The 15,137-nt window shown below is 49.2% G+C and overlaps 1 protein-coding gene across 3 annotated transcripts in view; it reads left to right on the forward strand.

Annotated features, from left to right (window-relative positions):
• Pmp22 (peripheral myelin protein 22) overlaps positions 1-9,356 on the forward strand; it is a 31,775-nt gene extending 22,419 nt beyond the window's left edge. For all 3 annotated transcript variants that reach the window (XM_006973529.4, XM_006973528.4, XM_015992391.3), the window contains exons 4-5: positions 973-1,113; positions 8,047-9,356. In XM_006973529.4, coding sequence (XP_006973591.1) covers positions 973-1,113; positions 8,047-8,210 — 305 coding nt within the window. In that variant the 3' untranslated portion in view covers positions 8,211-9,356. The remainder of the gene's footprint in view (positions 1-972; positions 1,114-8,046) is intronic.
• Positions 9,357-15,137: the final 5,781 nt, after the last annotated feature.

Consider the following 15,137-nt stretch of genomic DNA (forward strand, 5'->3'; position numbering starts at 1 on the left):
GATGCTATCTGGCGATTTAACGGAACTGAGACAGCTCTGTGCTGAGGTCAAAGACCACGGTCAAGATGGACCAAGAAAAGAATGGAAATGGCAGAGAACTTGACATGCCCAACATTTTTAGCACTTTCTTCCTGCTTTCTGTAAGAGTGGCGCGCTCTCTCTTTAACAGCCATTCTCTGTGGGGGATGCCAACCTACTGAATATTGGCTATGAACTATTATTTTTGGAATATAGTTGGAGAGGTTCCAACACACCCTTCAGAAACCTATGTGGGGAGATGCCCTTGAATATTGGGAAGCAGTGGGAATGGCTCATATACATCGTCGAGCACATAGACACACACGGATGCTCCATGGTTACCATGGGGCTATGGCTCATAGACACACAGATGGAAGCTCCTTGGTTACCGTGGGGTTGTTTACGGCTCAGTAAAACCACTCTAGGTTGAAACTTAATGTAAGTCAAAGGTGCGTTCAACACCCAAGCTACCCAGCAGCTGAGCACCCTGTGCACTGCAGTGTGGACTGTTTCTGCTCCAGATGGTGGCTGGGTGGCTGCCTGGGAGCCGCCTCTCACCGCCATCCGCGGCTGCTGTCCCCCTTGTGACAGAGAACTGTACTACGCACAGCCAGCCCAGGAAGGGCTCCAAGTTCCAAGTGTGGATTACAGTTTTTACTGTTCATGCTTTACTTTTCATTGTGAAGTCGAAAATTACAACTTAGGACTATACAAGTCCCGAATCGCCCGCTACCTTAAGCAGCCCGTTTGGCAAAAACATGGGAAGGCAGTTCAGTGTATTTTGAATGGCAACAAGAAAAGATGGCTTGCTGATTGTCTTTTTAAAGTGCAGAATGAACTGTTCCCACCAGGTTGGGGGGGTCTCAGGAATCGGGCCCCCTTGACTCCACCTGCCCCATGGCAGGTCTTCCCTGGCCATTCCCAGCTTGTCTAACCAAGTGTTCCTTCTCCTAGAATGGCTGCAGTCTGTCCAGGCCACCATGGTCCTGTCTGTCATCTTCAGCGTCCTGTCTCTGTTCCTGTTCTTCTGCCAGCTCTTCACCCTCACCAAAGGCGGCCGCTTTTACATCACTGGATTCTTCCAGATCCTTGCTGGTAAGTTGTGGACGGTGACGGCCATATGGAATATGGACCTTTTGAAGGACACGGTGCCGTGGTGGTTGTTTGTGAATTGGACTACTGGATGTTTATCCTGAAGCTTTTCCTCCCCCCTCTCTTTTTTTCCAGTGCTCATCGTGTGTGTGTGTGTGTGTGTGTGTGTGTGTGTGTGTGTGTGTGTGTGTGTATACATACATATTTAAACTTGGGAGCATTCCACTGCTCTGTGGAATGATACACACATGAAAGAGTCTTTAGGTCTCAAGAAAAGCCTTCAAACATGCCAGACCCATCACCATGAATGAAGCTGTAGTATGGGCACATCATTAGAAGCTGCCCGCTGAGCCAAGGATAGCCTAGAGGACCATTTCCTTTGCTTTATGATACCCAAGACACTGTCTTGGCCCTGTTCAGAACATGGCCCTGTGCAGAGTGCTGTTGAGGGTATTCTCGGGAAAGTGTCTTGTGCCTATATGTGGAGATCGTCACACTGACACACTCCCCTGGACTTGGATTCCTGCTGCATTCTCTGCTGTCTTCACCAGCATTCCGTGCTAATGCTTCCAAATGAGACTGTGGTGACACACACACACAGGAAAGGCTTCCACCCTCTCCCCGTGGTCTGTGCGATGGCATGTAGGGCCCAGAAGTGTCTGTCACAGAGGTAAATACCTTACAGTTCTGTCTGGAGTCTGCTCAGTGTCTTGCTTCATTGACGCCTATCTTTCTGTCTGATGTTCGCCAATTGACCAAGACTGGAGGGAATTGGAGAGAAGTGAGAGGCAGAGAGTAAACCCCAGAACGTGCCTAGGTACCATGACACCCTCCCTATCCTGGCTCTCTGTATAGTCAAAGATGTAGTGCCCCACGTTTATTATGAGAATGTCACTGGGGTCGTATCACCACCCATGCTCAGAAGCAGCCCTTGGGGGATTAGAAACAACCCCCAAGTCCTTGGTGGATGCTTGTACAGAGACACATGGCCTGAGGCTGGCTGTTAATACCTTTTCTAGAAGATCTGCCAGTCTGTCTGTCTCCTGAGGGCTGGGATCAGAGGTATGTGTCCCCATGCCCAGTCCTGCACCCGACTTTCACTGGTTGCTAAACTCAGTTTCACACCTTTTGCTATTGGTAGGTTTTGAAGCATCGGCTATGAGTGGCAGCACCTGCAGAACTGCTCAGTGGAAAGCCGGCTGGGTGGAGCTGAGTTACTGGGCAGCAGCCTTTGCATCTGCATTGTTTCCATTTTCAGTTATCCAGGGTCTTTTTTACAATACCATCCTTGTGAAAATTCACAAATCTAGTCACTACCCTTGATCTTAGCCCAAAGACTGAGGAGAAGAGCTGTGAAGTCCAGAGATAAGGATCGGGGTGGTCCATGTGGCCTCTGGATTAAGGCCTTTCCATCCACACGGACGTTCTCAGAGCTGCTCTAACTGTTCAGAGTCTGTCTGCTGTGGTACTTGCTTTACACCTTTGCTTCTCCTCTGAACTCATTGTGAACATTCTAGAACACTGCCTCAAGTGCCCCTGGCTTTGAAAACACGTGAGTTGCTTTTCCTTAGGCCTTTCAAATCTAGCTGCTCATCTCTCACAAGACTCGTTTTCAGTCATGGGTCGTCAGCCGAGCGGCCCTTATTTAAGTAAGTAGTTCTGGGGAGTTAGAAATGTTGAAGTGAGACCGTGGCTGTGATTTCTTAAGAACGTTCTGTACCTGGTTGTCACCTCTAGTCCAGACGATCTGAAGGGCGCTCTCGTAGGAATCTCGGGTCTCCAGAATGTTCATTTGAAATTGCTGGCAGGTCTTTCTACTCAAATTGGAAACCCAAGAACCGGGACTTTACCCGGAGACCCCCGAGTCTTTCCGAGGGTGGCAGTTCTAAGTCGAGCTTGTGAGCTTTCCCCCAGGTTGTGGTGTTTATGAAGGAGGTAGGCTCCGGAGAGAAGATGAGGGTGGTGTGGCCGGAGGTGAGAATTAATGCGTACTTGAGAGTTGGCAGTTCAGCATCAAGGAAGAAGCCAGACAAACTGTAAAGCAGCTGGGGAAGGGAAGACAGGGAGGAGGTGTATGGGGAGGCAGATGGGAGAAAGAAGGAGAAAGTAGCCTCGTGGTCAGGGCGTATGAAACCTTCGTGTGGCTACCACAGTAGGCGGCTACCGTTTCCATGAACGGCAGGTCTGCAGAGCACTCAAGTACATTAAGCAGAAGTTAATAGAGAATTGGTTGAGTTTCATAAGGTACTGTTACAGGTTGGGGTATCATGATGCTTCCTTCTTTAAAATTTACTTTTACTTTTTTTTAAATCCTAAAGACTATTTATTTTACATGTATGAATGTTTTCCCAGCATGCGTGTATGCACACCATGTGCATGCCTCCATGTGGGCTCTCTCCCTAGGGACTTTGTGCAACCATTCAAGCACCCTGATCTTGCTGTGAGGTTCTCCAGGACCTTCTCACTTAATAGCAAGCCCTGCTCATGAGCTGTGCATTCTTCTAAACCTGTTAGAGGAGAATGTCCTGGTCCTGCTTCCAAATTTTCCGTTTTCTGGGTACCACTGTTCCTACACGTTTGTTATCCTTTGCTGTGTTGGATCAGGCTTACTAGGTGGGAGAACATGAAGAAAACCACACAGACACCAAGTTAGAATCTGTAGAGTTGTGTGTGTTAATGTCCAGCAGCTAACTAGCCCCAGACAGGCACATGGAAGACCCTCAACCCCCATTGGCGTCCTAGGTAATTGTGTCCCTGAGATAGAATACAAATCAACTAAAATGTCTAGGTACCTTAATCAAACTTGGAGACCACAACTTGTGTCCCATGTCAGGTCCAGCCACCTTTGCTCAAGAAGCCAATTTCAAAAGGACCACATTAAAAGTGGAAAGCAGAAAAAGACTTACTCAGTGTGGCCACATTGGGAAGAGGGACAAAGAGATCAAAAGCTGCTTTCTCCCAAATCCGTCTTTGGGTCCTGAAGTAACATCCAAAGTTCAAACAGAAGGCCATGAATGCGCACACCTAAGCAACCCCAGTCAAGGTGTGGCCCCACCCATCACTCACCCATCATTATCTGGGTTTCAGACTCACCTTGTAAGATGTTCTGACACGTTGATAGAACCCTGTGAAATCTCTTTCTGGGAGATAAGTTCTCCCCTCCTGGCGCCCTTGTCTTCTCTCAGCATGAGATTTCTAGGGAAATTCTTTGGGGTCCATTGTTTCAACAGTCTGATAGTCAGACTGAGAGACTCAAGTGTCTCTTTGGAGTAGCTTCATTTCTGCCAGGCTGGTCCCAGTTGTTGTGACTAAGGGAGACAGAAAGCCAGCAGAGGCTGTGGACTCCAGAGTGAGTCTCATCCTTCCTGTTGGTTTTATTTAACGATGATGAGGGGAGTGAGGAGATGAGCCAGGGCTGTGCCTTCAGCTATTCTGAGTGGGCTTCCGGGGTCCACACTCTAGCCAGCCTCACTGTGGCTTCTGCCCCTGCGTCTGCAGTGGAAATGCTCTGGACAGGCCTCCCAGGTCTTGGGGAGTCTTTGCGTGGTTGGATGTCACCACGGCTGTCTGGACTGTGGGTGACTAGACCTACTACTAAGCCATCTCCCTTCTCTCAGATGCTGAGGTGTCAGGTCCCGGGTGCATGCACAATGGACATGCCTGTTCCATCCTCCTTCCTCTTCCTCCCCGTCCAGTCTACAGTCTGCTACTTCTGGGGTGTGGCATCCTCCATGGGTGCTGTGGCAGCTCTTTTCTCTGTCCTCACTGACACCCCTGCGTGGTGCACAAACCTGCCCCCCGCCGTACCTCCTCACCTCCTGCCCCCCACCCCTAAATTCCATTTCCGCTCAGCTGCTAGAGTGATCTCTCTTCTGCCTTTTTGGGTTTTACATTAAAACTTTTTGTTGTTATTATTATTTTATTGTATGGATGTTGTTGTCCGCACGTGTATCTTTGCCCCACTTGTCTGTCTTGATCATAGAGGCCCGAGGAAGACATTGAGTCCCCTCTGAACCTGGAAGTAAAGATCATTGTGAACCATCATGTGGGTTCTGGGAATCGAACCCAGGTCCTCCGAAGGAGCAAATACTTGTAACTGCTGAGCCATCTCTCCTGCCCTTTTTTTTAGTTTTGAGACGTGACATAGCTCAGACTGACCCTTGAGATCCTTCTGTGCCAGCCCCTGAGTGCTGGGATTATAGACCTTTGCCATCTCATCTGGCCTGGGGGTGGGGGTGGGGCTTCCCAGGACCAGGGTCTGCTTATGTTCCTGCTGTGCTGGAGATCTCTACAGGGCTTCCCCTTCACTGTCCCCTGGCCCTGGATGAGGTCCAGCCTCCTGTCCTGTGAGACTGGTGTCACCTCCTGCTGGTAATTTCAATGCTTTCTCTCCATCTTAGCCTTTGACCTTGCTCCTCTTCCTGGAGTTTCTGTCCTGCTCCTCTTCACCTGGCCACCTCTTACACATCCCTGGGACCCAGCTGAACTGTTACTGCCCTCAAGGCTTATATTCTGCTGTATGGAGCTCAGCCCATCTCATCTCTTGGCCTTGGGGACATTCCTCTCCTTTCTACACTATTTAGTATTGAAAGGGATGGCTGTTTTCTGGACAGGCATCCCTTAAAGGTCGGAGCCTTGTCTCATTTATCCTGGTGCTTCCACTGTCTAGGACAGCACGTGCAGATAGTAAGCACTCCTTACGTGCTGAAGGAACCCCAAGGAAAGGAGCTGATGAGCAATCACCAAGAGTTTCTCAGTTGGCCCTGGGTTTGAAGTGCTTGGTTAGCATTGCTTGGTCACTGCTGTTTAAGGGCAGAGACCTTCTCTTTCAGGGAGCGTGTGCAGAGGGTTGTTGCAGACCCAGCCATTGTGAGACAGATACAAACTGCTGTGACTTGACTGCTCAGTGTCATCATGATGGCTTTAATTTGGCCTGTGGATGAACTTGGCACTCTCCTGGGCATCTCACTTACTTGAATGACACATCTCCATCAGCTGGGCTGCGAGTCACTCTTGGTGGTCAGGGATGGAAACTGATGTTTTTTCTTTGCCAGGGAATGGAGACGTAGCAGATTCCCATGGCTACCGAGGCATCGCTCATGCCTGTGGCCAGGAGCTGCCTCAGGAAGCCCTGTCCAGATGATAAGCATGGTTCTTCCTCCTTTGGCTCTCTGCCGTACCTTGCTCTCTTCTGTGGTGTGCGTCTTCTTGTGGCCCTGCCCTCATCAGCCTAGGCCACAGGCAGCTTAGGTCAATGTGAGTCTTCCTCCTTCCTTCCCGACTTCATTTTCATCCCTCTCTCTTTTTCTATCCCCCTTTGCTCCTCCTTGTTCACTTCCTGTCTTGATTTTCTTATGTCTTGGGACAGGATCCCATAGCATATCCCAGGCTGGCTTTGAACTCAATCTCCCCCTGTCTCAGCTTCCCTAAGTGCTGAGACTTTACAGGCCTGTGTTGCAAAGGCCTAGCTTGCATTCTCCTTTTGTTTTGCACTTGGGGAGCTGGAGCTGGGCCTTGCCCACACTCAGCAAGCACACCACCATTAATTCACATCCCTATCCCCTGTTTCTCAACAAGAAGCGGGTGCCCAGGGAGCAGCAGAGCAAGATAACTGAGGACCCTGGATCGAGGCTGATCAAGTGTGTCTCGGGACATCTAAACTGCTATTGTCCTTCAGCAAGGCTGTGTTTTCCCATGACACGGCCAGCTTTACTGTCTCTGCACTTTCTGTAGGTAGTGGCAGGTCCTAGGTCCCATCCCACGGCGGTCCCAAGACTATTGTTTGGCTTTTCCAATGGGGGCAAGCTGAGTGGGCGTATTCTCCTCTTGAGTTGCCAAAGGACAATCTGATCAGGGTGGATGGTGTGACATCATCCCCCTTCTACTGTTTATTCAAACAAAGTTGAACTGTCCAGCATGTCAGCGGCACAAATAGCAGTGAGGTTAGCTGTAGGTGGCCCAGGGACTGGAGCCCCGGGACCACATGAATCCCACACAGCCTGCTGCCTTTATAATAGTCTTTCAGAGCTTCTCAAAGGCTCTGTTTTCAGAAGGGAACAGATCTGGCTTTGTCCAGCTCCAGGCTGGGGTGCTGATGTCATTGGACCCCTCTCTGTGGAGGGACACGGCTGTCACGTGGGCATAGGTGGTCAAACTTGAGCATGGTGGCTACACCAAAGAGTTGGGGTGGCCTGATGCACCTCTGTGTCTGATATTCTTTCATCTGTTTTGAGCTGCAGACCGTGGGATCACCAAGTGGAATGGAACTAGCTGCTCTTTCTTATCTGTCTCCTCTCGATGCAGCTTTGATTCTCTCCCTCATTACTGTCCTTATTTCTCCCTTTCCCTCCATCCGCCCTGTATCACCGCTGGGTACTTCTCACTACATCCACAGGACAGCATCACTAAGGGACCCTGGTCCCCTGTGGTCAGCAGGAAGTCAAGCCTTTTCTGTTATTGACTATAAATAGTCAAGCCTTTTCTGTTATTCCACGACACCGCCAGTGGTACAGTATCACTTCAATTCCACTGGTTTCTGGTCACACACAACACGGCCCGTGTGTAGAGTGGACCACAGGTTCAAAAGCATATCCACACCCAGTCACTTCTGGGGAGAGGTAGGCAGGCTTCTCTGGCAGCCCGAGTCCTCACTGTCCATCTTGCATGGCCTGGGAGAGGATGACGGAAAGAGAGAGGCATGAGGCAGGAAGTACACTGAGGAGCCTCAGAAGAGGTCTTGGCATGGGTGGCCAGGGTCGGGCGTAGGGAGCTGTTCATTGTTTACTCATGTATTCCGGCTGTCTCCCCCCAGTTCTGAGCTGGGAGGCCCAGCCAGGTTAGGAACATTCTCCCTGCCTAGCACTGTGGATGTTCATGTGGCAGAGCGCCACAGCCCCACGGTGAACCCCCAGTTACCTGCTGTCTTTCTCCTCCCAGGTCTTTGCGTGATGAGTGCCGCGGCCATCTACACAGTGAGGCACAGTGAGTGGCATGTCAACACTGGCAACTCCTATGGCTTCGCCTACATCCTGGCCTGGGTGGCCTTTCCCCTGGCCCTCCTCAGTGGCATTATCTACGTGATTCTACGGAAACGTGAATGAGGCGCCCGACGCACCATCCGTCGAGGCTCTGAGCGTGCATAGGGTACACGGGGAGGGAGGTAGGAAACCAGAAAAGAAGCCCCACAAACCAAAAAGAGCTAGCCCCAAATCCAAACTCAAGTCCAACCAAACAGAACGCAGTTGAGTGGGGATCGCTGTCAATTGAAGATGTATATAATATCTATGGTTTATAAAACCTATTTATAACACTTTTTACATATATGTACATAGGACTGTTTGCTTTTTATGTTTGACTGTCAGCCTCGTGTTGAATCTTAAAGAACTTTACATTCTAACACTATAACCAAGCTCAGTATCTTTGTTTTGTTTTTGTTTTTATTTTTGTTTTTTATCTTTTGTTTTGCTCAGAAGTAAAAAACTCCCACATGGTCCCTTTCATCTAAAAGCAGATACCTCCCTCCCACTCAACCTCATAGGATAACCAAAGTGTGGGGACACACCCCAAATGGCCAAAGGCCTTCACACTGTGGGTGACCTGGTGCATTTAGCAGGACTACCCACTGCCTGGATGGCTGTGTGGAGCCCGAAAGCACTCACAGACGAACCGCCCTGAACCAGAGCCCTCCGCAGAAACACGGCTGGTAGCTCTGGAACCCTTGTCCTTACAGGCAGAGTACCAGGGCCACGCATTTAAATGAGAAGTCAGAGACAAGGAGTCTGTGAAATGGTGCTATGGATTTACCATTCCTCGTTATTACTAATCATTTAAACCACTCACTGGAAACTCAATTAACAGTTTTATGACATAAGGCAGAATGGAGACCTGAATAATTGTGCGTGACATAAGCGGTCCATAACTGCTTTCGTACCTAGCTAGGCTGCTGTTATTACTACAATGAATAAATCTCGAAGCCTCCATCGCTCCCACAGTTTTCTCACGGTCGGAGCATCAGGACAAGTGTCTAGACCCTTGGGATTGCTGGGTTCCCTGGCTTGCTGGGTCTAGAGTGTTCTGTGCCTCCAAGGACTGTCTGGCAATGACTTGTATTGGCCACCAACTGTAGATGTATATACGGTGCCCTTCTGATGCTAAGACTCCAGACCTTTCTGTTTTTGCTTGCTTTTTCTGATTTTATACCAACTGTGTGGACTAAGATACATTAAAATAAACATCAGAGTAACTCACTGTGTCTCCCTGGCTTTTGTGGGTCCTGGGTGTGGGTTCAAGGCACGGACGGGGGTGAGGTGGAGCGCTTCAGTGGAGGGGGAGGTGCAGTTAATGGTGTGGGTTGCAGTGTAGCGCTTCAGGAGTGAGCTCAGAGCCATCTCACAGGTAGCTGGAACATGTGATGCCTTCAGTGTCTACAGTGTCTGCCAAGTGCACAGAGCTGGGGCGTGGGGCCAGAGGGCAAGGCCGTCAGTGGCCTGGAAGGAACTGCAGTGTTCATGTGGTCCCACTCTTTGATGGCATGCATAGGGGACATGGGCACGGCCGAACTGTGTTCCTATGCAGAGGAGATGGGCATGAGCAGCATCAGCCTCTGAATTATTGTCCGAATGGTGTTTGGAATAGTAATGGTAATAAAGTGGGAAGAGCAGAGCCTCTGATCCCACCAGGAGGGCAGAGGTCATAAACATTAGCCAGCTCCAGCCTTGTCATTCCCTGGCCCTCTGCAGTGGTGCAGCATGTTGGGCTACGAAAGTCATCCACATTTATTGAACTGTTCCTGTGAACTACGCCGAAGACCAAGAAAGAGTGAGAAAATTCCCATCGTTGACTTTTAATGAGCAAGGTATGCCAGAGCAATGGTGTGAGACCATGGCAGGTAAGCAGCCCAGGCGGGGAGCCTGCCCTCCGCTGCTTCCCAACAGGAGCACGTCCTCTTCCGTGTCTGTAGGGCATGGATTCTGGTGTGAAGGCTCTCAGGTTGTGAGAATAAAAAGGAGGTGATGGGAGCAAAATCCTCAGCGTAGTGACTGCACTCCAGAAAGCACCCCTGTGAGTTAGTTGCCACAGATCATCATAGGCGAATATTTGAAAGAGCATGGGAGGACGTCCTGATGGCTTACCTGGGTCTTGGCTCCCAGCCTGCACATTAGGCCTTGTTTTACAGGGGTCCCACCCCAGACACTTGGATTCCCTGTGCCTGGGATGGTAACATCACCTCATGATGCAACAGCAGAAAGAAAATGGTGGCATACAGAAGGGGCCACACATGTGAGGTGGCCAGACTTGATGACAACCTGCTGTCTTGAGGGCTGATCAGCTGTTTACGACCAGCATCAGTCCCTCAGGAGGGCGACACCAGGCTCACCAGACCTCAGTGTGCTCCTGAGTCACTTGGCAGCCCTGGATGATGCTGACTGAGATCCACATATGAGTGGGGCCTGAGATCCTGCATTTCCAACTAGTACCTGGGTGAAGCTGGTGTACCCAGTGTGTTTTGAGTATCAGCAGCCCACAGGGCAGCCACTGCAGCCACCTGATCCTTCTGCCTGAACACCTGTGGCAGAGTTGTGAATCCCATCTGAGACTCTGTGAGGACCTGTACTCGTGAGTATGACACAAAGACTTTGGCTACATTTCCACAACCAGCTGTGGGATGCATGAGAGTGACTGAGAAAACCAGGACTCTGACTCCACAAGCCTGTAGTCTGAAGACACTCTCATTCTATAAAACTTATCTTAAAAGACAATTTAAATAAAACATTATTTTATTTAAATTGGTGTAGATCATGCACATAGAAGAAAGCTAACAATGGACCCCAACTCTCCCCACCTGAGTAATTCCATTGATTAATATAAATTATAATATATACATTATGATATATACACATCTAGGCTTATAGCATCCTAGCCATATCTAGACAGTAATAAAACTGGAAAAAAATTTCCCCCATCTCATAGTCTCTTGACAAAGTGCCCACAAAATCAGTAACAGAGGTATAGTAAAGTAAGATACTTGCTTAAGATTAATTCCAGAAACATTGTTGAACTTAACATTGGACATCGATACCTACAGAGTGAGCACCAAGTGGTCAGATGGCACACACTTCTCTGTATCTTGTTTTCTGGTAAAAGCTGGAGCTCACTTTATGTCAGCATGCACCCCAGTTTCTTTTAAGGAGCCCTGGTTTAGTCTTTTACCATGTAGCTGCACAAACCTTGGTTTACTATCCCCCATTGATAGGTACTGAGTCTGTGTCCTAATTTTTTTATTATTACCCCAAATGTTTCAATGCACATCCTCACGCATGAGTACTGGTGGGTTTTTTAACTTTGCCCTCATGTCAAATTCCTGGTAGGGAGGGTACCGAGACCAAGGGCAGTTGTGTTTAGAAAACAAGCAAAAACAAACAAACACACTTGGTTGGCAGGACCTGTTTCATCTCCAGAAAACTTGTACCACCTGTGTTTGAGAGTCCAGTGTTACTTTCCTCTCTTGACTCTTGGGGTTCAACAAGAAGAGGATGGCTGTTGTTGGATTTTCTTTTCCTCTAGCCCCATGTTGGGCACCAAAATGATGTTGGCTATTTTTGTTCTTTTGGCTTTTTTTTGGAGGGGGGGGCCACCACCCAGCTCCCAAACAAATCACACATTGAGGCTTATTCTTAATTATAAACACCCGGCTTTAGCTCGACTTGTTTCTTGACAGCTTTTCTTAAATTATCCTGTCTACCTTTTGCTCTGGGCTTTTTCCCTTTCTTACTTTCACTCTTATTCTGTGGCTGGCTGGGTGGCTGGGTGGCTGGGTGGATGGCTCCTAGCATCTTCCTCTCCTTGTTCTCTTGCTCTTTCCTGTTTTCCTCCCAGATTTCTCTTCCTCCCATTTATTCTCTCTGTCTGCCAGCCCCACCTATCCTTTCTCCTGCCTTGCTATTGGCTGTCAGCTCCTTATTAGGCCAATCAGATATTTTAGACAGGCACATTAACACAGCTTTACAGAGTTAAACAAATGCAACATAAAAGAATGCAACACGTTTTTGCACCATTAAAGCAAATGTTCCACAGCATAAACAAATGTAACACATCATAAAATAATATTCTACAACACTGAGCCTAGGTACTTCATAAGGAAAAGAAATTTATTTAGTTTGAACTGGACTGGGTGATGCTATTTGTGCTGTCTCTGGTCAGGGCCCCACAGCTGTACCACATCATGGCAGAAAGACAAATGGCTGCATAAAAGGGGTGGGTGGGTGGGTATGTAGTGTGGCCTTCCTTAATGGCAACCTGTGGTCTTGAGGGCATTGATCCCCTGACATAGTGATACCTCCAGAGACATAATCACCTTCTACCAGGCTCTACCACTGAACATTGCAGTTAGGGAGCTCTGAACCTTTGGGAGGCACACCCAAACCACACAGAAATCCTTACTGTCTGCTCAGCGATCACCCTGAGCACAATCTGGCTATGGTCTCACAGGGTTGTTCTTTCCTTACCCAAAGTATGAAGTTGGCAAGGGCAGAGACTGGCTTCCGATCCACAGGGCCAGGATCCCCACCAACCCACTCCTCGGTCAAACCAGAAAAAGAACACTCGGCAGATGGTATCAATGAGATAGCAAGGAAAGTGACATAAGAACACTCAGGAAATTTAGGTGCCCAAGTTGAGAGAGTCTGCTGTTCGAACTGAGATTGCCCTCTTGTTACCCACCTTATCCCAGTTCCCTGAGGTTGAGATCATACTGAATGGCAAGAGCCAAACACAGGGTTCCACCTCCCCAGTATCTAGCCAAAGAGCTTGCTTCCCTGGGGAGCTGGTCCTTGGCATTTCTCATTCTACCCTCCTACCCACTCCTGAGATCCAGCCCTAGCTGAGTGCCATGTGAGGTGGCGGCGGGGTGGGGGCGCTGGAGGGGGCTGCTTCCTTTCCTCACGCAGGCTCCTTTTGAGGTGGAGGCACAGGAGTTCAGTGCTATGATTACAGGATCCTGCTCATTCTCGCCCTGTTTCAACCAGGAAGACAGGGCCTCCTGCCTTTCACAATGCTCAGATTCTTGAAGGAATGAGGCTGTCACTGAGAGCAGTGGGTTCACACTTCGGTGAAAGAAAAGCTGAACTGAGCATGGCCAAGGCATGAAAGTGAGGGATGATGGATTCCCTGAAGAAAACAAGATCTTGGGAGCTGTTTCCAAAGCAACACATTCCCTCCAATGAAGCACTGAGATTTTATTCTAGGAGCCTACACCCATTCACATCCCAACCACTCTGGGGGTGGGCACATGTCTGAGCATGCTCAGTTAAGGAATACATCCTAGCTCATCCTCAGCTTAAAGGTATTAAGATAAGAAGGTAGAACATGATTTTGTTTTGTGTTTAGCTCAAGGTCATAGAGCACTGTTTAAGAGACTACAAGGGTGGACAGGAATGCCTCTAGATATCCTCAGGTCATGTCACGAGGGTTTAGCTGAAGGTAAAGGGGATGTCGCATTGAAAGCATTAATACAGGAGTTGTCCTTCAAGGCACCTGACCCAGAACTGCTGAGGAGCCATCTGAGAGGAGATTGCTGTGTTCCTACTCCAAACCCCACAGCCTTGGCTCCAAGAGTACCAGGGTGAAGAAAAACTGGGCCACAGAGCAAACAGCTCCTCTCTTCTCCCCAAGGAACTGACTGCATTTGTCCCAGAGTGAAGAGATTGAAGGCCAAAGGCACACTCAAGGAAAAGGAAGGTTACGGCAAAGACATTTGGGCGGAATCCAAGCTGCAAACTGGAACGCAGGCACCCTGGTTCGTGAGGGAGATCCAGACATACGGACGAGGAGGAGGCTGTGGGTCTGAACCAAGCCAACCCCTGACCATGGGAACTATTTATTCAAAAGAGTCAGAATCTGGGCGAGCTCCTGGTGGAACAATTTACAACCCAGGACATTGTTGGAAACAGTGGAGGGTTCATTTGGTAACAAGCGGAGTTTAACAACTGGGTGTGGGAAGGGACCGAAGAGAGTCCTCCCACCCCACTGTCAACACGGGCGCCCGTGGACACACCCAAGCTGTGCCTCCTCCTGATCCACTGTCAACATGGGTGCCTGTCGACACACCCAAGCTGTGCCTCTCTAAAGAACATTCGAGGCGGAACACTGTGGTGTCAACTTTCTGTCGCTGTGAAAAACTGGCTTGTTTGGGCCCAGTTTCAGAGGGTTCTGTTCCTGGTTGGCTGGATCTATTGTGACTAGTCCAGGCCTCTGCTGAGGTAGAACATCAGGGCAGGTATAGCGTGTGCAAGAGTGTTAGGGGTGTGGGTTTGAGCGGGTTTGAGTCCTGGGCACCAGGCTTGTGTGACCAGCAGCAAAGAACTGGACCAGGGGCACATGGTTAGAAATAGGACTAGAGAGGATGATCAAGAAAGGGAGACCATTCCTGAGAATGGGCGTGGACTAGTGAGCTAAGGAAAAAGCCCCAAAGTGCTGGGCCGTAAGCCACGTGACCCTGTGTAGGATCCCTCCACTGCCCCCGCCTCACCCACGTTTGTATCCTGAGGGCTTTCTTGAGTATTCTCCACTTGATGTATGAAACGGGTGAGGAAGGGCTTCCAACCTTTGCCTGACAACTGGCTTTTTTATATGTTAAGCTTGATGTAGCTCCAACCCGTGCCCGCCCCGCCCCCATACCTTCTTGCCACAGGAAGCAAAGAAGAAGAAATAAGGGACAGGGGACAAGCTATATCCTTTAAAGCCACAGCACAGTGTGTAGTCAGATTTTCCTTTGTGCTGCCAGCTCACAAATAATGACACTGAGACTTCTTACTAATTATGAAGGCTCAGCCTATAGTTTAGGCTTGTTCCTCACTAGCTCTTATAACTTGAATGAACCCACTTATTTTCATCTACGTTTCATCACATCTTGTTACCTCTCTTTCATATTGCACCTCCTGTTTCCTCTCCATGTCTCCTGGGGTCTCCTGTGTGCCTAGATTCTCCCCCTCTTCCTTTCTCTCCCCAGAAATCCCACCTATACCTTCTGC

Source organism: Peromyscus maniculatus, chromosome 8, assembly GCF_049852395.1.
Source record: "Peromyscus maniculatus bairdii isolate BWxNUB_F1_BW_parent chromosome 8, HU_Pman_BW_mat_3.1, whole genome shotgun sequence".
Classification (NCBI taxonomy): domain Eukaryota; kingdom Metazoa; phylum Chordata; class Mammalia; order Rodentia; family Cricetidae; genus Peromyscus; species Peromyscus maniculatus.